Raw genomic sequence first — 23,191 nt, 5'->3', positions numbered from 1 at the left:
TTTCTCAATTAATTTCTATTAATTAACCACTTTTCCGAAGTTAAACTTAGGAAATTTTTAATTATGGTCAATTAATTTAATTGAGCCATCTCTAGATGGAATTTCTAGAAAATATTTTGGGTTTTGGAGAACTCCTATGTTTTAGCCTCTCCACAAAGTCATGAGACTAGAACACCATCTGATGTTACAAAAACTAACATTCCCTCTTAGCGAGGAAAGTGTTCTAGTGTTGAACTGCTCCAACACCCTGTCTTTGCATCATCCTCCATAAGTTGTGACTGCCTACCATTTCCCACCAACCACTGTGCAACTCTAATGTTGCATCTATGTTGCTGCTAACACTGCTATACTGTTGCCAACACTACAACTCCCTCTCAATTGTTGTTGTTGCTACTGCAACTGAGAAGCATCTGAAATATTGAATCAATTGTGTCTCTGTGTTGCATTTGTCTCTTGAGCATTTGACTACTATTAGCTTTTGCACTGTCCATTGAGGAATCTGCATTGTTGTTGACTCTGCTACTGAGCCTCCTGCTCTGCGCTCCTCAGCACCTGACTGTAACTATCACTCTAGAATCTGATTACATCACTGACATTGATTCATCCTGCTACTGAAACTTGTGGGCCCATGTAGCAAGGTAATGATCCATGAGGAAGACACCTCAATGGACCCTGCCTAAACCTTTGCGCAACTCTGGGACTACAGCTCCATATCACCCCACCTCACTCTTGGAGGTATAGCTACAATCATGGCGAAATCTTCCTCTAGCCTGGAGAACAACTTGTCTATCTCTACGGATGTTGCCACCTAGTCTTGCTTCTCTTGCTTGTCCTTCTTCCTAAGAGAACACTGAGTACTATAGTGGCCAAACTCGCCACACCTTAAGCACTTGACCTTAGATAGGTCCTTCTTCTTCTTCTTCTCCCCCTGTGCTTGACTGGGACCCTTTGATGCAAGGGCCACATTCTCCTCTTCTCACCCTTCGAACCCTTACTACTACTTCCGCTGATGGAGCTCTTTACTAGAGCTTGCCTTATTTCCTCCTGTTGCAAGTCTAACCACATCCTATCCCACCGAGGTAATGTGTCTCGTCCCAAGATGCTTTGGACAAAGACTTGCCACTCCTCTGAGACATTGTTTAGGGCCAAACACACAAGCTTTGTAGGTTGAGGCGCCTCCCCAATGACTGCAAGTTGATCCTGGATTTCCTGAATTCTGGTGAGGAAGGGATCTATGCCTTCACCCTTTTGCACCCTGATGTTTCTCAGCGTCTCTTACAGGAACATCTTCTGCTGCTCGGAAGGATTTTGATATAGCGAAGCGAGAGCACATCCCACATCTCCTTGGTTGTATTCTTGGTCGATATATGCGACTCGCGAGACTATATGGTCACAGAATCCATCTAAGATCATCCGCTTCGCCTTTTCCATCTCTTTCATGTATTCCTTCAGCTAATCTACATCGTTTGGTAGTGCCACAACATTGTCTGCATAGGTCATTAGGCCAAATTCATTTAGTAGGAAGGACATCCTAGCCTTCTAGATGACATAGTTTGAGACTCCCTCCAACCTATCCTGATCTCTAAGCCCAGTTGTGGCCATCTCTAAAATTGGAACAAAAACTCTCTCTTTCACCTACTCAATTGTTGAATCTGTTATTCGCACTCCCTTCTGGAGTGAGAAAATCTATTTGTAGCTACTGTCGACTACAACTAGAAATTTGGATTTCTACGCTAGAAACCCTCTGAGAGTAATGTATCTCTGTGTGTGCACTTCCTCTTCCACCCAGCGTTGATTCTGCTGCTGCAAAACACTTATGCGCCAAAACAAGGAATTTGCTCAGCGAAAATAATTGAGCTGCTACCCTCTCTGCCGGTTGGAATCACTCAAATAGGAAATCCAAATTTTTCTGCCAAACTGCACTGAAAATTTGAACTGCCCAACAATTCGCACTACCTAGCTAGGCACTGCGCAACCCCCAAAAATTTGTCATGCTTCTCCCTCTGAACAGCAAATTTCTTCTTCCGCTTTTGAGCTTCCTCGTTTGATCAAAATCGCTCTGATTCCATGTGAAAATTTCTTGAAATGCAACAACTAGAAATATTTCTTCTAATTGTTAAATTAATTATACAATTTCTTTTGTTTACAACAAAATAACGAAATATTCACACTGTAATTTTTTCAGCATAAAAATTAACTATGGAAGCAAAAATATGAACTGAGAAATGCTAGCACATACACAAAAATAATGACACCATTATTTCTGGACAAATGTCCTCGGAAAAACTCAATGTGGGAAAATCGATGCAGCAGCCGAGGGTTTATTTTATTATACAACAATGAATTCTTAGTACAATCTTTGGAAGCCCAGCTGACTATCCAAGCAGCAAGAATCTGACAACAATATCTGGAGAGAAAATTCTCTCCCTCCACAAACAAACCCCCACATTTGCCTCCCTCTAAAAACTGGTTGACAAACCGCTACGCAGATTGTTTTTTCTTTTGGCAATCTACACAGTTGTGGTAGGAAAAACCACGTGATCCTCCCGACTGTACTAGGAAAACTTGTGCGACCCTAATTGTGACCCGTTAGAAAAGTCCTTGTGAACCTTGCGGTTGTTTTGCGCTAGCTTCACCGTGGAATACTTTTGTCACTTACTATTGCCTCTTCGAAATTGGAAATCTTCCTTCGTATCACTATCTCTACCCCTCTGACACTTGCTACTCAATCTCTCCTGTTAATCACCCACACTGGAGTATTGAACTGTCTAGATCACTGAGTATCTACAATGTGTGTGTTCTCCATCTACCCATCGACCTCTTCTTATAATCTCCAGTTGGGGCTCCAATGGCCAAGATTAAATCTTATTCAATGGCTAAGATTATTTCCTAGTCGATCTATGTGAGTTTCTAGATGATTCACACATTTCTCAATTAAGTCCTATTAATTAACCATTTTTCCTAAGTTAGACTTAGGAAATTTTTAATTATGGTCAATTAATTTAATTGAGTCATCTCTAGGTGGAATTTCCATAAATGATTTCTGGGTTTTGGAGAACTCTTGTGTTTTAGCCTCTACACAAAGTCTTGAGACTAGAACATCATTTTTTGCTACAAAAACTAACAAGGGTGTCATTAATTGAGGGGGACATATGTAAGAAGGGTCAAGAGAGGGAATGATCTCCACCCTTGATCTAATGAGCTGATATTTAATCTCAGCCATTAGATCTCATTAGGGTTATCTTCATTTTGAAGAGACAAATGGAAAAAGGAAGTGACTCTCTCATTCATTCTTCACATGAGAGTTTTGGAGAGGAGGAGAGAACAAGGAGGCTGCTACAGCTATTGCAGGAGGAGAATTTTCAGCAAGGAGCTCGAATCCCAAGGAAGAGGGAGAGATAAATCTGCTGGCACAAATTTTAGACAGACCGATTTTCCTGGTAGAGAAATCAGACTGCTGGCTCAGATTTCGAGGCTGCTACAGGAGGTCTCCAGGCACAGATTTTGAGGCCATTTGTCAGCAGGCTGGGCACACAGATATAGACTGGAATTCTAGCATGAATTCCAAGGACAGTCTCTGCTGCAAATTCATGGAATGTAGCACAATTTTAGAGGCTCCTTCAGCATGAACCCCAAGGCTGTAGGGTCTGAATGGAAGCATTCATTTTTCTAAGAAGAATCTGCTGTGTTTGACCTGTTTTTCAAGGCACCTTCAGCATGAGAACAGAGGCAGAATTAGTGGCTGGGAGAGTCAACTGTGTGGCAAAAATTTTCATGCTACAAGGGCAGTAATATCTCATCTGCAAAAGGGAGATAAGTCTGTCAATATTTTGCTGTGTAATTATTTTCCTTAAAAAGCAATTGAATCCTCCTTGAAGACTGGTTTTCCCCTTGTGGGTTTTTCCAGGGTTATTGGACCAAAAATAAGTGTCTCATTTATTGGTGTGTGCTTACATCTTATTTTCTTATCTCAGCTGGAAATGGAAAATACAAAAGAGTAGAGTAGTCTTTTATGTTTTGAGTTGAATGCAAATTTAATGTTTATATTAATGGTGGAACAGTCATACAATGCACAACTAAATTTTCTTATGGGTTAGGGAAAGATACGCCTTTAGGAAAGACAATTAAAAAACCAAGTTTGGAATCAGCTTCAACAAGCATGGAAAACAGGTCAAATTAGACCATTTTAATGGAACTATATCAACAGTTAGCCAATGAGTTGAAAGCACAACTCCAAGGATTTCAAGATTGTAAGGCAAAAGGGGCTAGGATTAAAGGGTGCATGCAATGGATAGTTGATGGGGATGTGCCTTCTAAATTCTACTTTAAGCACCTAAATAGAATGCATAAATCCTAGTGGATTTAGTTTTGCAAGATCCCTTTGGCAACCATATAAAGGGTGTGATGGAAATCCAACATATTTTTCACAAACGTCTCCAAAGAATCTTCACTTCCGTAGGCTCAAATCCTTGGCATGACAGTTCTATGGAGATTGTTAAATAGGTTGTTCCTTGGAAGTTAAAGACTTAGTGGAGAGTAAATGATGACAGCAAAACTGCAATTACGCAGTAAAGCTGCATTTTCGCTTAATTTTTACGTGAACCTGTGGGTTAAGGGCCCATGTTTATGTCGGAAGCTCTATAATAGGCGGACTTCCCCTAAAACCCAGATACAACCAAACAGCGGAAATACAAATAAAACCTGTCAATGAATGCCAGTCCCACTCTAAACGCTTTAGACTGGATCTCAAATAGAAAATTAACCCGCGTTGATAAACACATCGGGTCTGAAAATGCCATTAACCTCCGCACATGTTTGCGCGTGATTACCGTCCGATCAGTCCTGCAACGAACAGTCTAGATTGCCGGATCTCAATGAGGGTTTAAGCCCGTTGAATAAATGCTCATCGCGTCTGATTTCCAAATTATCGCTCGTGCATGTTTCGACGCGATATTCATCCGATCTCGGATTCAACGGACGGTCCTGATCACCTGCGGACTTCAACTAATTAAGATATGGTTCATAAACCTCATTGGGTACGTTTTCTGGAAACCACTTATGGTTTTGAGGCCACGCGAGAATCTGCTTCCGCCTACGAAAACCACTCTTCCACTGATTAACGCCCATGTTTCTATGCCACGCGATGACCATAGATCTTCGCCCATCAAACGACTGCGACGGCTCCTCCGGATTCCTCTCTAAATGGTCTGACGGTTCCCATTCTTTTCTACCTACGCTGTTGATCCTCTGTGTATTTATGGAATTCACTTTAAAACATAGTCTATCTCTGCCATACTCATTAAAGCACTCACATACTCCATACAACACTCAATCTATGATACCATATAAACATTGGATCGCCATCGATCCTTATAGTGATCGATGGTCGATCAACAAACCCGTAACATGGAATTTAACTCACAATATCTGTAAACACAGACACACGAAATTCACACAATATTTCCATTATATATATACAGAACTAGATTACAATCTAAGGCATTTCAGCCTTAGGCACAAATTCTCCTTCGACTACATTGTATTTTCACTCTCTGTCTATGCTCCCTTTATCTCACAATACAGACTCTCTTTATATAGGAAATTACATAAGCGTGGATCATCTCAGATCCACGATTTCCTCTCACAAATCGCCTAAATCTCTCTATTCGCATACATGGCAGATAATTACATTAAATTAAGTCTTCTCGAGACTTATCAATTCCACCAAATTTGCGATGTTTAAACTGAATTTGCCCCGGTTTCCAATGATTGTCCACGTTTCCCCTTTCACAGCTTTAACTTTGACTTTTGATTCAGCGTGGTCAGATGCTCCTACATCAGACTCTCAAGGTACAAAAATTTATGACCTCCTGGTCATATGCTTCTCCTTCATTCCTTAGCAATTCTACCCACCTACTCAATGGAACTGCCTTCATGATCTTTCTGTGAGCTACAACAAAACCTCTGCAGTAACAGTCTTCTCTGCTACACGATACCTCACCAAGCTTCTCTCCTGGCTTACTCTTTCGGCATCTCTCCAGTTCTCTCTTCTGTGAACCATTGGAGCACTCTATGCTCTAGGTTGCTACAATCTTCTCACCTTCTTCTAAATACCACAAACTCACAAATCTTCAACATAACTGTACCTCCTTCTTTCGCACATAAAATCTTCTTTCTTCTCACAGGAAACCTTTCCCTGCTCTGATACCACTAATGATGGAAACAAAACTGCAATTATGCAGTAAAGTTGCATTTTTGCTTAATTTGTATGTGGACCTGTGGGTTAAGGGCCCACGTTTACGTCGGAAGCTCTATAATAGGCGGACTTCCCCTAAAACCCAGATACAACCAAACAGCAGAAATACAAAGAAAACCCATCAATGAATGTCGGTCCCACTCTGAACACTTTAGACTGGATCTCAAATAAAATTAACCCACGTTGATAAACACATCGGGTCTGAAAATGCCATTAACCTCCGCACATGTTCGCGCGCGATTACCGTCCGATCAGTCCTGCAACGAACGGTCCAGATTGCCGGATCTCAACGAGGGTTTAAGCCCGTTGAATAAATGCTCATCGCGTCCGATTTCTAAATTATCGCTTGTGCATGTTTCGAGAATTCAACGGACAGTCCTGATCACCTGCGGACTTCAACTAATTAAGATATGGTTCATAAACCTCATCGGGTACGTTTTCTGGAAACCACTTATGGTTTTGAGGCTACGCGAGAATCCGCTTCCGCTTACGAAAACTTCTCTTCCACTAATTAATGCCCATGTGTTTATGCCACACGATGACCGTAGATCTTCGCCCATCAGATGGCTGCGATGGCTCCTCCGGATTCCTCTCTAAATGATCTGATGGTTCCTGTTCTTTTCTGCCTACACCATTGATCCTCTGTGTATTTATGGAATTCGCTTTAAAACATAGTCTATCTCTACCATACTCATTAAAGCACTCACATACTCCATACAGCACTCAATCTATGATACCATATAAACATTAGATCGCCATCGATCCTTATAGTGATCGATGGTCAATCAACAAACTCGTAACACGGAATTTAACTCACAATATCTGTAAACACAGACACACGAAATTCACACAATATTTCCATTATATATATACAAAACTAGATTACAATCTAAGTTATTTCAGCCTTAGGCACAAATTCTCCTTCGACTGCATTGTATTCTCACTCTCTGTCTATGCTCCCTTTATCTCACAATACGGACTCTCTTTATATAGGAAATTACATAAGTGTGGATCATCTCAGATCCACGATTTCCTCTCACAAATTGCCTAAATCTCTCTATTCACATACATGGCAGATAATTACATTAAATTAAGTCTTCTCGAGACTTATCAATTCCACCAAATTTGCTATGTTTAAACCGAATTTGCCCCGGTTTCCAATGATTGTCCACGTTTCCCCTTTCACAACTTTAACTTTGACTTTTGATTCAGCGTGGTCAGATGCTCCTGCATCAGTGAATCTTTCGAGGGAACTCAAGTAGGACAAATTCAAGGCAGCTATGAAATACCTCAAGAATAAATCTCCAAGCCCTAATGTTCTCTTGGTGGAATTCTACAAGACGATGCGGCATGTGGTTAGCCCGACATATTTGAAGATGTGTCAGGAAATAAGGGATCACACTCAGCAATGGCATCATGCAGAACCTCTCAATGCAAGTCTTATCAAGCTTATCCCAAAAGGTGTTAAACGGAATTCGGTAGGCAGTGGCTGTCCAATCACTCTCTTCGATGTTTCGTACAAAATCATAGCAAAAGAACTGCTTGAGAGGATTAGGTTGTTGTTTTCCCAAATACTCCAAAAGGAGCAAACTGGTTTTATTAAGAAAAGATTTGTTCTGGATGATCTTAGAACTTCCTAGGAAAGTCTTGATTGGGCTCAAAAGACTGGTCAAAAAGCTCTTGTTTTGAAAATTGATTTTGATAAGGCCTATAATAGGATTGAATGATACTTCATCCTTAACATGATGGATTAGTCGAGGTTTGGTTTCCTCTATCATAGATTAGTGGGGACTCTCTCTGTGCAATCTTCGACAACAGTTAGTGTGAATGGTACTTTTCAATCTTGTTCTTCCACAACAATTTATTTAGCAAGGTTTCAATATTTCTTCTTATCTCTATGTGATTGCAGCATATGTTTTAGTTTATTTGTTGGAGGTAACTAGAGTGCAAGGGAAAATCAGAAGAATCTCTTTATCTGGTGGCAACCAACTTTTCCATGTCCATTTTGTGGAGGACTCAACTTTAGCCCTTGAATCAATTCAAAAATCTATGGAAGGTGCCATTTTTTTACTTCAACAAATTTGCAGAAGCTGTTGGAGGTGATTCTTATTGGCCAAGATGAGCCACCTAGTTGGATTAATCATAAATGGAAGATTATAAAACCTGGGGAGATCATTCATTATTTGGGCATTCCCTTTTGTATTGAGCTTACTCTTGTTGTTCAATGGAAGTGGAAGATGGCCAAATGTGAAAAAAAAAGACTTCGTGTTTGGAGTATTCTTGAGTTTATGTTTATTGACAAGGTTTCAATTATTGATAGAATTCTCACAAGGCACAGAAGCATTACCCACTGTCACCCGGTGGTTGCTTCCCTCTCTTTAGGCTGGTTCTTTTCTAGCACCAGGGGGGATTCTCTGTTAGAATTGCCAATCTGCCATTTAAGCCCTGGAACAAATTTCAGATTGGCAAAACAGAAAAATTTAAAGGTTTTTTCGCAATATATTTTGGTGGTAACTTTTTTAAGACAAATGCCTTGATCAATGGGTATGGAGTCGAGAGCTATATGAAACAATTAGAACATGGAGACAAGACAAAATAACTTCAGCCAACCCACAGATCTGTGTTGTTATACCTGTCATAACTGGCCTGCAATAACAATATACAGTGAAGTACAAATGCACCAACGTATATACCTGAACAGTTATTAAGTACTTGCATCAAATGTATGATGGCACACATGAAAACATGAAGTAATAGGATAGTCTTTTATTGAATAATGGACATAAACATTACATATCCAGATCTGATATCAGTGCAGTTGTGAAGCGGACAAACAGGTCTCTCCTTCAGCACTTCATTTGCTAGTCAAGAGTCAAGACTATCATGAACAGCAACGAAGCAGTAAGTATAGAATAATAGCCTCACTTGAATGTAACAACCCTTAACAATTATAGATCAATCTCCAAATCTGCTCAAAATAGCTCCTCAGCAGTCACCACAATTGTTCTAAGGTTTTCTCTCATGCTGAAATGACAATCTACAAATGAAGCCCTACTTTTTTATGCTTCAATCCTAACCAACCTATGAATAAAATATTCATGGAATGTGCTAGAAACCTGCCAGATAGGCACTGGCCTATTTTGATTGGTCGGAATGTTTGACATGGTCCACATTGTCACTTGTCACTTCCACAATCAAAGTGCTCTACAACTTAATCCTTTTAACTATATCAAAAAAAAACCTTAAAGAGGTGGTGCATCGCTGGTATGTGTGCTTATGGTCTTCATTATGTTTAAATTTCATGGAATTCAGAATTCAGAAATTCGACCTCCTAACTAAAGGTTTCTTCAATCTAAACCGTGTGAATTGACAATATTTCAATCTTTAGCAACCCAAACCTCCAGACAATCCAAGAAGAAAAGATGCTAGATTGTTCGAAAAGTTTCAGCCCTCTAGGGCAATATTATCATGCATAAACCAGCTCTGAAAACACTTATTTACAGTGGTAATTAAATAGGTAAAACAGCCCTTGTCTTCTTCAATCGCAATGTTAAATCACTTGATATAATTGTCCTTTACTTATGTCAAATCAGTGAGACATATATAGATGTAAATTATAAATCATGGAAAACATAAATGGCTGAAAATCAAATCTGCAATTTACACAAATATTGGACAGCTGAAAACTTCATTAATATGCAAAAGATGAAGTTGTTGTGCATATCATAGCCTTATCACAAGACTAGTACAATCCATTAGCTCTTCAAGACCCTAGTTAGGGAAAACAATGAAAACCTTAACTCAACCAAGGAGCTTCAACATGCATGAATCACACTCAAACAAGTCTTCCAAGGCAACACACCTCCTCCTCTTTTCCTTCACCAAATACACCCTACGATTTCATTTCAAATCCCTAGTCCCAATTCTCCAAGGAATGAAGGCCTGCCACTAGACTTCAAAATGCTCCAAAAAGTTTAAGAAACCTTAGGAACTCTAAAAAACAAAGAGACTAAGTACAAATGAAGATCTGAGAGCGAGAGAAGATGACTAGTGCACTCCACTTGATCAAATCTCTAACATGAGTGGCATAATTAGCTATGATGAATATTGATGAAGAACTCTCTCCTTCCTCTATATATATATTATATATATGGGAGGTGAGGGAGGCAAACAATACAATGTGGACCCATGCCCTTACAAGCAACCTTCAATAACCACATATAGGCTCACATAAGTGAATTATTTCACTCCAAGGGTACACGAGTCAAGCTGTACGATGATATAGCTACCACACCTCCTCTGCCATGAACCCACATGGTCTCCATCACTTCTCCTAAGCCATGTACACCACTAGGTACACCCCCCTATATGAACATTCTCACAACCTAATGGTCTCCAAGCCAACTCAAGTGTCCTTGAGTGATACATTGGGTTACAAGCAATTTGAATGGCACCTGGATTTTCACAACAAAGTGATGCTGGTTGCTCTTGACAAAGTCCAAGATCCTCCAAAAATGCCTAAATCCATATAACTTCCTTCCCAATAGTGACAAGACCTTAGTGTTCAGCGTCAATGGAAGAAAGGGAAATTGTTGATTGTTTCTTTCTTGACCATGCAAAATGACTAAAGCCAAGAAAATAAACATAACCAATAGTGGACTTTCAAACTTACTAATCTTCAGTCCAATTTAAATCAAGTGTCCAACCAACATCCTCTCTCCCCAATGAGAGCACTAAATACCAAATTGACAAGTACAATGAGCATATCTCAAAATCCACTATATCGCAAGCTAGTGGCTTTCTTTAAGGTCTTGCATATATTGAGAAAAAGAACTACAAAGTTAATGGGGGGTTTGCTATGAGTTAAATACAAGAGACTCCCAACAATTTGACAATACAACATTCCATTGATTAATGGTGAGGTACATTTGACAACTGGCCAACTCCAACTTGAAATGGGGTACCATAATTCCAATTCTCCATGTAAAGCATTTGAATAAGATCAAAGAACATACTTTGATTGTGAAATGACACTATTAACATCGATTACAAGACTCAAATCCCAGAAAGTAACGTGAAAAAACACAACCACTCATTTCAAAGTTGCTCATAAGCCCTTCTTCATGTCTATTATCATGTCCAAATGTCTAGAATCATGTCCAAACCACTATTTGTAAGAGTCAAATCATCTACATAGAATATAATTATAAATAATTCATCATGGACATGTTCAAGATATAGGTTAGGATCAAAATAACAAGAGAAGATACTAGAAAGAAATAATTTATCATTTTTTTCATCCCATGCCTTGGGGGCTTGCTTCCACCCATATAAGGACCTCTTCAATTTACACTCAAGTTTGGAAGTGCCATCCTTAAAAAAAACTTGTCGTTGTTCCCTGTGGAACTCCTCATGAAGATCCCCCTTCAAGAAAGCTAATTTGACATCCCTTTGATGAATATCCCAATGGAAACTAGCAACAAGCAATAGAATGATGTGAACAATGTCAATCTTGGCAATAGGCCAAAGGTATTAGTGTAATCAATACCTTCATGTAAAAAATTTCATCAACTAAGCAAGTGTAATGCTTCTCAATTTGACCATCCAAGAAGAATTGGGTTTTGTAGATCCATTTACATCCAGCTACATTATACCATAAGCAAAAAGGTAAAGTTGCTCATAAGTCCCTCTTCATGTCTAATATTGTGTCCAAACCACTATTTGTAAGAGTCAAATCATCTACATGGAATATAATTATAAATAATTCATCATGGACATGTTTGAGATATACGAAAATAACAAGAGAAACTACTAGAAAGAAAGAATTTATCAATTTTTTCATACCATGCCTTCGGGGCTTTCTTCAACCCGTATAATGACCTCTTCAATTTACACACAAGTTTTGTAGGAATTTACAGGGTAAGTTCCTCAGAAAGAACACCAAAAGGACACCGCTCACAACCAGATCTCAAATCAATACACCAGTATTTTTGACGTGGTTAAAACCCTCAAAGTGCAAGGAGGGAAACAGTCCACGGCCTGTCCCAACGTGGGTACTACAGGCAATTTATTAATCAAAGAATGAAAATTTACATAAGCTTCTCTCATGCACGGATTACCCGAACAATGACCCTCCATGCGCTTTAAATAGAACTCATGGACCAATCGGGTGTCAAGCCACGGATCAAGTGTCGGTAATACCGAGGTGAGAGTGAACCGTCGGATCACTACATATTGTGACCGTCGGATTGTAAGTTACAAAATGTACAACGGTAAAGAAAGACACTTTACCTAACTCTATACTAGACCAAGTTGAACTTAACTATATCCTATGTGTCGGAATATCCTAACAAGTTTGGAAGTGTCATCCTTAAAAAACCTTGTTGTCATTGCATATGGATCTCCTCAAGAATATTGTCATTCAAGAAAGCTGATTTGACATCCCTATAATGAATATCCCAACGGAAACTAGCAACAAGCAATAGAATGATGTGAATAGTATTCATCTTGGTAACAGGGGCAAAAGTCTTAGTGTAATCAATACCTTCATGCAAAACATCTTAGCAACTGAGTTTTATGCTTCTCAATTTTACCATCCAAGAAGAACTGGGTTTTGCAGATCCATTTACATCCAGCTATATTATACCCTGTGAGAAGAGGTACCAACTCCCAAGTCTAATTTTTCATTAGAGAATTGTACTCATCTACCATAGTGTTTTCCCATTCTGGGTTGTTATGAGCTTTTGCATAAGACTAAGAATCATCAGTGGCTAGGACTCTTGACATAAGAGCAAAATTGGTCATTTTCCTATTGTCACGAGATTGTTGAGGCTCCAAAGGATCACCTACATTAAGAGCTACAATGACAAGGGTTTTTGTAACCCATTTAGGGAGATGAATTGCATTCCCTGAATAAGATGAAGTTAAGGTGGGAAGATCATGAGACCATATAAAAATATGGATGAGACCATACAAATCATTAAATAAAACAAGATCGTGATAATCAAAAGATACAAGAAGAAGAAAACCTGAAGTAAAAGTCTTCACTTTGAATGGAACATCCATTCTAATGATAGTGTCTTTGATTGAAGAATCATAAAATGGTAAGCCTTTGATTCCTCACTACAATCCATGATGATGCATTTGTGGTTCTTGGGCTCCAACACCTTTGTCTTTTCATATGAAATGTGCACCTAAGCTTCATATCCAAAAACCTTGAAATGAGCTACAGTGAACTCCCTATCACTCCAAGCTTCTTTCATAGTTACATTCCTAACAAGCCTAGTACGAATGTGACTAAGGATATATGTTGCACAAGCACTTGCTTCAGTACAAAACCTACAATCAAACCATTTTCAATGAAGGGTGCACTTGGCTGACACAATAAGGGTGTGATTTTTCCTTCAGCAACACTGTTTTGTTAAGGGGTGTAACGTACTATGCATTGGCAAGTAATGTTAGATATGGTACAAAGAGACTCAAAGGCCTAAGTTCATTTCCTAGAGAACGTGAAAAAATCCTTTTAAATATTCTTCACATTTTTTTACACCATTTGGCAAAGAAACCAGAAGGTGTTTACTTTGCCCCTTGTGATTGTGGCAAGGTTTACATCAGTGACACTGACATGACTTTTCAGATTAGGTTTGAAGACATAGCACTAACATCTCACATGGACATACAAATAAATCAGCTCTCGCAGACCGCTCAAACAACTCTGAACACCATATTTTCCTTGATAAAGCCAGGGTTATTGCAAAAATTGATCATTGCACAAAAAGATAGATTAGAGAGGCCGTGGAAATCAGAAAGCACCTTCTGATATGAATAAAGATGATGGTTGGAGATTAAGTAGGAGTTGGTGCCTCATCATAAACCATATTAAAAGCAAAGGCAACACCATTGTAAAATAGTATGCAACTGTCCACGTTTCTAGGGAGACAAATTTTGTTCTTTGAAGAAGATGGAGTTAAGGGGGGAAGATCATGAGATGCTTCTCAATAGTTTTTCCATTGGTATAAACATATGGATGAGGCCATACAAATCATCAAGTAAAACAAGATCGTGATAATCAAAAGATACAAGAAGAAGAAAACCTGAAGTAAAGGTCTTCACTTTGAATGCAATATCCCTCCTAATGATCATGTCTTTGATAGAAGAATCATAAAGTGGTGAGCCTTTGATTCCTCACTATAATCCATAATGATGTATTTGAGGTTCTTGGGCTCCAACATCTTTGTCTTTTCATATGCAATGTGGGCCCAAGCATCATATCCAAAAACCATGAAATGAGCTACAATGGACACCCTATCACTCCAAGCTTCTTTCATAGTTACATTCCTAACAACCCTAGTATGAATGTGATTAAGGATATATGTTGCACAAGTACTTGCTTCAGTTCTAAACTTATAATTAAGCCTTTTTCAATGAAGGGTCCACTTTGCTGACACAAGAAGGATGTGATTTTTCCTTTGAGCAACACTGTTTGGTTAAAGGGTGTAAGGTACTATGCATTGGCAAGTAATGTTAGATATGGTAGAGACTCAAAGGCCTGAGTTCATTTCCTAGAGAATGCGAAAAAAACATTTTAAATATTCTTCGCATCTTTTTTTACACCATTTGGCAAAGAAATCAAAAGGTGTTTACTTTGCCCCTTGTGATTGTGGCAAGATTTACATCAGTGAAATTGAGAGGACTTTTCAGATTAGGTTTAAAGAACATGGCACTAACATCTCATATGGACACACACAAAAAATCAGATCTCGCAGAGCACTCAAACAACGCCAAACACCATATTTGCCTTGATAAAGCTAGGTTTATTGCAAAAATTGATCATTACACAAAAAGAAAGGCCATGGAAATAAAGAAGCACCCTGCTAACAACAATAAAGATGATGATTGAAGATTAAGTAGGAATTGGTGCCTCATCATAAACCATATCAAAAGCAAAGGCAACACCGTTGTAAAATAATATGCAACTGCCAATATTTCAAGACGACTTGTGATTTTTAAATAATATGCATTGGTTTTCTACTATTTACATTTGGTCATTGCCTCATTCTTTCTTTGAGAACTTGTCCCCTAATGATGGGTTGAGCTATCAAGCCCAAAATGTTGAGGATAAAGAAAATAATACACATGGACACTCGAAGTAGTTCTTTGTTTTTTATACGAGTCTACCTTAAACAAGCCCTAATTAGGGCACTCCTCCATAATGCTTCTTTAGAGTTCGACAAGTCCGCATACGGGCACATGGAAGTGCCTCAAGCTAAAGCACACCTCGCAAGGCTCTTTTGAACCTGCGTGCACCTCCTCTCTTCTCCACATGAGCACTCCAATAAAATGACCTTTTAGAGTTCGACAAGTCCACATATGGGCACATGGAAGTGCCTCAAGCTAAAGCACACCTCGCAAGGCTCTTTTGAACCTGCGTGCACCTCTTCTCTTCTCCACATGAGCACTCCAATAAATGACCTTTTTTTCACTGGGTTAGGACCAACACTTTCAACAATAAATGTTTTTGTTTAAAAGCAATTTTCTTCAAGTTGGGAATCTGTCTCATTAGAGCCCGTTTCATCCATAACAAATGTAATGCCCTAATTTATCATTCCACATGTACCTGGCCTTCTTTTTGCTTGGGTGTTCCTCCACCCCAGCAAGGGCTTTTCATGGGGCTTTTAGGTTCACCCCAACAAGGGCTTTCTTCAATTTGCACATTGAAGATCAACTGCTAAAGCCTCTTGCAAAATATTTACACCAACTCCCATATAGGAGTGCACAATTAGAAAGCAACATTTTTCTTTAATAGGTTACACACAACATAAAATACCTTTGTAGTTGCGCCTGAAGAAGGGAATGACAATGTGATTTAATAGAAAAGGTCCACGCAGGAAGAGTCAAAGATGAGTTCAGTGTATGGTTGGGTATAGTATTATGAATATAATATATACAAAATAATATAAATAATAATAATAATAATAATGATTAAATAAATAATAATTAGTCTGCACATGCCCAGTGCAGAGCCACATGATCAGCACAGTGCCACGGTGGAGGTATACGGCACTGAAGAAGAGAGGTGATGCGTGAAGGACGTCACGTCCAAAGAGGATGTGATCACAACGGCATGAAAACCCAAGTTGCGGGACGACTATGATAGCCGCAAGGGGCATCTTGGAGTCGAAATCCAAGCCATAACAAGGACGGCCTAAAGAGGAGGCTTGGGAGATTGCAAAGCTTGTGAAAAACGCGACAAATAGAGGTCATCTTGCAATAGCCAAGCCTATAGTGGCAAGGACAGAGCCAGCGAGAGCCAATAACAAGTGTTCAACCTTGCAGGTGCAAGTGCTCAGCCTGCGGGATGAAGCACTGAGTCAAGTCCGATGCGGGGAGGGTTGCTCTACTGAATAAGGAAGCCGTGATCGTCAAAAGTGGCTCAAGCCACTGAAGTTGCCCTTTGTAAGCAAAAACGAAGATGCCTTTCCACGGACCCTCTGCGCTGGAAACGTCATTCGTGGATTCAGCTTTAACTGCCAAATTTACAAAGTGTAGTGAGGAAATTCGTGAGAGAAAGCTTGAACTCAAAAAGCCACAAGCAAGCTTGCTAACAGTGTTTGAGCCAGTTGGGCTGTTGAAGTTTGAATCCGTCGACTAAAAAATTTGGCAAACCGTGGGTGCCCTACCCTATAGAGGGTATGTTACGGATTCATTATGTGGTTTAAAAAACCAAACAAATAGTTAAATACAAGCTTGCTTAAAAAAACAAAAACCAATGGCAGAATGCAAGTTTGCAATTCTTTTTTTTATAATCACATATTTATTGGCACAGCGATATAAATTAGCTAAATGGTTCATAAATGTTAATACGCAATCAAAATAAAATATTTATATGCCAGTCATATAAATTAAATGGTCGATAAATGGTAATAGGCAATCAAAATATTTATATGCTATTTGTAACACTAAAAAGAATTTGTGACTACAGCATAATAGTAGTGGTAGAAAATGGAAGTGTTTGGAAATCTTTAATTTCGTGAATTCAATTATGTATACACAGAATATTTTCAAATTATTAAATCTAGACCATTTATAATTTTTTATTTTATAAAAAATAGAAATTCCAAAACCCTATTCTAAAATAGACCAATTAAAAAAATTTCAAATTATTAAATCTAGATCATTTATAATAATTTTTTATTTTTTAAAAAATAAAAATTCCAAAACCCTATTCTAAAATAGACCAATTAAAAAAATTACAAAATCGGCATATGCATTAAATATATCATATCTGATATACTATGAGAGTTGGCTAAAATGATTTGACTTACCATGTGTGAAAGCTGTAACAATTAATAAAGGTTATGAGGTGAAATCTATACACCAATACACCAACCACATTTACCATAAGCAACAAGCATAAATTGTGAATAATATATTAGTGCCATTTACTCCAAACAGCATTCATGAAATGTGCAGAACGACTAAAAGATTTTGAAAATTTAAAAAAAAAAATATTGTTGTTGTTGTAAATAAAAAGAAATTTAAAAAAATATTGTTGGTGTGGTAAATAAAAAGATTTAACCAATACAAATGATGCACCCAATTTCTAATCGAAGAACTCCTTTTTGTAAATGAAAATCAATAATGCATTAATTCCGTTTTGCATTATTATTAAAATTTGAGATCATTTCTGTATTGCATTAGATTACTATATGAGTTACAAAATATGGTAATATTTGTTGAATTAAGGTTTCTGTGATCTATATCAGGGTTATGAGTGTAGTCTTCAGCAAAAATTACATTATATTTTATTTGTCGACGCGTTTCGAACCCACAAGTGTGGTTCATCGTCAGGACAAGTTGAAGAACCAAATCATAGTTGCATGTTAAATAGAGAGAGCAGGATCTCAAATGGTTAAATTTCACTGGGAAACGGCTATATTTGACTGGATAACTAGGTTATACTAACGGCTACTACGAAAGGCTAAGTTTAATTACAAAACATAATAATATTTGTTTTCCAAATTAAATGGAAAAAAATTAAATTTCAAAAAATAAAAATAAAAATAAAAATAAAAAATTGCTTGGACGACCCTATATACTATTAAATTCAACTGAGATTTCAGAATTTAATTCAGCTGAGATTTCAGAATTTTGGTTTTTTTTTCAAAAAGACAAAATCACTGCATATAGTGACGAAGAGTTGGGAAAAGGAACAGAAGGATACAAGACAGTGGATTCTCATTTGGGTTGGGTAAGTATATCGGGCCAGTTCTGTTAGGCTTCTCTGCGGTTACGCAGTGAACCAGTGTCAGCAGTAAACAACTTCCTCTAGATGCCAAATTTAGCTTTCAAAAGAAATAATATCATAGTCTGCCCCTTTTACTTGGAATCCATTCAATTAGCAGATAAGTCAAGCCCTTGTAGCAGCCCAATCAACAAGCATCACTAGGATCACAAAGCAACAAGCATTGACAACACACTTGTACCGCACAATTTGAGGGGAATAAAAACCGCGTAGTCTAATGAGGCAGAGGAGTTGTTCGGAAAGTTACAGAAATTCCGGTCATATTTAGAGAAAATCCGGTAAGGATTTTTGTAAATCCAAGTTATAGTTGTTAAACTTCAAAATTTTAGGTGTTCTAGACGTTTTTGATGGTGCTGAATCTATTTCCACGATCAAAAACACGATTCAAAGACTGCCTCTACAAGATTTTTTGAAATTTTTTTGCTCAGATTCCAGCCACTTTTGACTGTCCAGGCAATTCCTCCGCCTCGTTAGACGACTCCAATAAAAACACACTGAAAAAAATGATAAAGACAAAGCAGAGTTATCTGGAGAGTATACGCTTACAAGATGACTACTAGAACCGGGATATAAGGATTCAAGCACAAACTCCAGCATATTCAAAATCGGTTCATGTACTGATACTATTACCATGCAAGTGTGTTCAACCGATTGTACTATACTTCTCTCGATTCATTTTCTAATTGTATAGTGATCTTTAGTTCATAGGAAAACTGTACCCAAAAAGAAGCAAAAACATATACAGTGTACACCCTCAACAAGTTGTCTTCCCATTAAAAAATGGTTAAGAATGTTTATATTTCTTGTTTTTCAGACAACACATTTCATAAAATAAGTCATGATTGTATTAAACACAGTCATTTGGATAATACGTAATATGTAAGATATATTTATTTTTCCAAATACACATTTAAGTATAGGATAAACATTTTCAAGGAAAATCACATTGAAAAATCACACTTCCTTTATTTTGCATATGGTAGTAGCCAGTGTAATGCTGTCAGCATTGATTTGGGAAATCACACTTCCTCTATTTTATATATACTATATGGTAGCCAGTGTAAAGCTGTCGGGCATCGATTGCAGCCACTGATCCATTATAAACATCAAGGAAGCCAGCCTAGTAGATCAACCATAAGATCTACTGTATGAAGTTCAAAGCACCCAACCTCTAGAAAATAACCCGCTGGACTATAAAAAATATATGTTATGTATGAAAGTTAAACGACATTTAAAGTTTCCATGGTGGATGGCTGCTTCCTTATGATGACATAAGTTGTATTATCAGAGGGAATGTGCACGGAGCTTGAGTCGGTATCGAAGCAAGTTGAGCTTTTACTGCAGATCTTGACTTCGCTTTATATTCATTCTTGGGTGCTAACTGCTAAATGCTGGAATTTTTGAGCATCATAGCTATACTCAAGAATCTGTAAGTGGGATAGAGTGAATAGAAATCACCAATTTAAAGCCTCGCATTCATGGACTTCTTAGAAGGATTGCACATTCTGCCGCAATATAGCACTGCCACTGCAAGTGCCAGTTTTAATTTCATTATATAGATCTTTCTTCTCAAAACCTTGCAAAGAAGATTATTTCCATCCTTAGTTATCTTCGTCCCACCCTTTTTTTTAAACAGAAGATAGATGGCCTCTTGCTTATCCGATACAGAGTATTCCAAAACTGCAGTTTCAACAGCAAATTTGTAATGCAATTCAGTGCCATTTTGAAATAATGTACATGAGATTGAATTATAATAGTAATATGATTTTAGTCCATGAAGCTTTGAAATAATGTACATGAGATTGAATTGTAATAGTAATATGATTTTAGTCCATGAAGCTTTGAATTGACGGTGAATGGGTCCACTATAAAGCACTAGTTGCTATTGGTATAAAGCACTAGTTGATATTGGTATAAAGCACTATTTGCTATAGGTTAGCAGTTCAAATGACAACCAAACAAACCAGTAATATGATTTTAAGCCCCTGGACACATCAATCGTTTTGACATCAGATATTATGTTCATTGCCATTTCTGTATCTCGTATAAATCACGTTGTGATTTTGAGACGTCCATCGCCTGTATTGCAGGCCTGAAGATATGAATCTGGTTTTTTTTCTATTTTAAGTTAAATATATTTTCACTACCTACAAAAAATAAATGCAAGGACCAATATCGTCTTGTTCTCCGCAACCTTTCAGTCAATCTCATATGTAACATTCGGAGTCTCGGAGATATTTTAGAGATTTTATGAAGATAATACATGAATTAATACCTTGTTATGCTTTGCTTCCAGGTTTTGATGAGGCCTATGTTTGGTGCCTTTGGAAAGGCTGGAAGTTCTTGTTCAATTGCCTTCGTAAGCAAGGTAAACTATGCATATCCTTTGGAAACTCAAAGTTAATGCGTTTTTTGGCTGCTTGAAATGGGATTAAACATTTGTTGCCTGTCTTCAATATTAGCAGGCTGCCAAAGAAGCTGGAGTTGAAAAAGAATATGGACTTCAAAAGAGAGTTGAAGCAGTTCAAAATGTCCGTAGCTTGACCAAATTGGACATGAAATTGAATAGTGCAACTCCTAAGATTGAAGTTGATCCTGAGCATTTCGTAGTTACCGCAGATGGAGAGACCCTAAACTGTGCAGCTGCTACTACACTTCCTTTGTCAAAGAATTATTTTCTTTTCTAAGTTTTCAAGGTATTTAGTCACACAAATAATGTAGCAAAAATTCAATATCTTCTGCATAGTTGGATAACAGGAAATACAAGTCACTTCGAAGTGTATTTTATAAATGTTGTATCGGCTCTTTCATATGAATGTTTTTTATTGCTTTAAGTTGGATTCTTATTTGAATATTTGGATTCATAGTGATTTTTACCCTTTTTCCCATGCAGTTTAGAAGGTCAAGTTTTCGATATATAATCTACTTATAAAAATTTATTGCCAGTAAATATTTATGCATTAAATTTTGTCCGTTGTATCTATTTTTGTCCTAGCATTGATTTGGTTATTCATGGTGCAAGAAAAACACAAGACCTATTCACTGTTATCTTGTAACGTGTAATTAATCGCTAAGAGGCTAAGTTAACGACACAGCTTAAGAATAATTGTTAATTATATAATTTTACTGTTTACATGAAGCCCATATATCCTATAATTACTGGATTTTGGAGGGACTTGTGGTTAAATATGCATCCATCCTTGTCTACTTATTCTTTTTCTTTGGTTTATTTACAAGTTATTTTGACCTCAAAGAAGCGTTTATATGTTATGTTTAACACGGCAAGTCAAAATATAATATCAGTTTACATAGCATGAGAATGGTTGTTCAAGCAAATATATGGCGTTTGCTTTGACCATTTATGTTTGCATTTCTTTATAGCTGCTTAGTGAGAGCTTTTTCAATGATGACAAATAAAGAGCACTTAAATTTTTATTGCATTTCTTTATAGCTGCTTAGTGAGAGCTTTTTCAATGATGACAAATAAAGAGCACTTAAATTTTTATGAATAAGGGTTCATCTCTTAAATTCAATGATAAATAAAATGGTTTTTATTTCACCTAATAAGTGGGTATAAGTTGGCTTTGACCATTTATGTTTGCATTTCTTTATAGCTTGTTAGTGAGAGTTTTTTCAATGATGACAAATAAAGAGCACTTAAATTTTTATGAATTAAGGGTTTATCTCTTAAATTCAATGATAAATAAAATGGTTTTTATTTCACATTATAGGTGGGTATAAGTTGACTCCAGAAGGTCATTGGTTTTTATGTAGCACTTTTTAATAAAATGGTTTTTATTTCACCTTATAGGTAGGTATAAGTTGACTCCAGAAGGTCATTGGTTTTTATGTAGCACTTTTTACAACATCCTCACATTTTGAGGATTTGAATTTTTTTTTTTTTAAGTCTTTACCAATCAAGTTGAGTTTAGGTTAGTGTCAGTCTCTATATATTTTGAATGGAAAAATGATTTATCCACTTGTGGAATGTTGTCACCCGGATTGTGTGATGTCTAGTGGGATAACTTTTATCCCTGATAGTGGCTCCTACCCTCAACCACTCTCTATGAGATTTGAATCAATGACTTGGTAGGAACTAAACCCCACAAAAACCAATTATTCTACACCTCATGGGTCAACTATTGAAACTTATACACCACAATGTGGAGTTTCATATATTGATATAAATGCAGGCAAAAGATATGTTATGAATATAATTCATATAAAAATAATAATAGCCCCAAGGGATAGCTTAATTGGTCAAGCCCTCATTGCTAAGTACCTTGTCTATTGGGAGGTCACAAGGTTAAATATCCTCGATGCACTTGGGGTTGCACCCGATATATTAGGCTGTTTTTGATGGATCTGTGTGGATTACTGCCCATGGATGTAGCGGCCACTCAATGACAATGAACCATGGTTGCCTTTAAAAACCATCATATAAAAATAACAAATATAATAATAATAAGTAATAATTAATTAACTAATGGTTAGTTAGTTAGTAATGAAGAGGCATGTCTTAGAGACATGATCATTCATGAAAGGGCACCTGCCTAGGGTATATAAGCAGGCTTTCATTCTCATTTATAAATCATTTCATATCTCACAACAATTCAATATACAGTTACATG

General features: G+C 37.4%; 1 protein-coding gene across 1 annotated transcript in view; it reads left to right on the top strand.

The window, feature by feature from the left end:
• The window catches only part of LOC149202321 (urease-like), a 115,232-nt gene extending 93,826 nt beyond the window's left edge, over nucleotides 1–21,406 (top strand). The window contains exons 8-9 of the mRNA XM_089399945.1: nucleotides 20,857–20,928; nucleotides 21,026–21,406. Coding sequence (XP_089256071.1) covers nucleotides 20,857–20,928; nucleotides 21,026–21,247 — 294 coding nt within the window. The 3' untranslated portion in view covers nucleotides 21,248–21,406. The remainder of the gene's footprint in view (nucleotides 1–20,856; nucleotides 20,929–21,025) is intronic.
• The last annotated feature ends 1,785 nt before the right edge of the window (nucleotides 21,407–23,191 follow it).

This window comes from Pinus tabuliformis, chromosome 2_1 (assembly GCF_031772625.1).
Source record: "Pinus tabuliformis cultivar Carrire ecotype Pingquan chromosome 2_1, CPIR1, whole genome shotgun sequence".
NCBI classification, from domain to species: Eukaryota; Viridiplantae; Streptophyta; class Pinopsida; order Pinales; family Pinaceae; genus Pinus; species Pinus tabuliformis.
The sequence above is the reverse complement of the archived record's forward strand: the minus strand, read 5'-3'. Positions and strand labels throughout refer to the sequence as shown.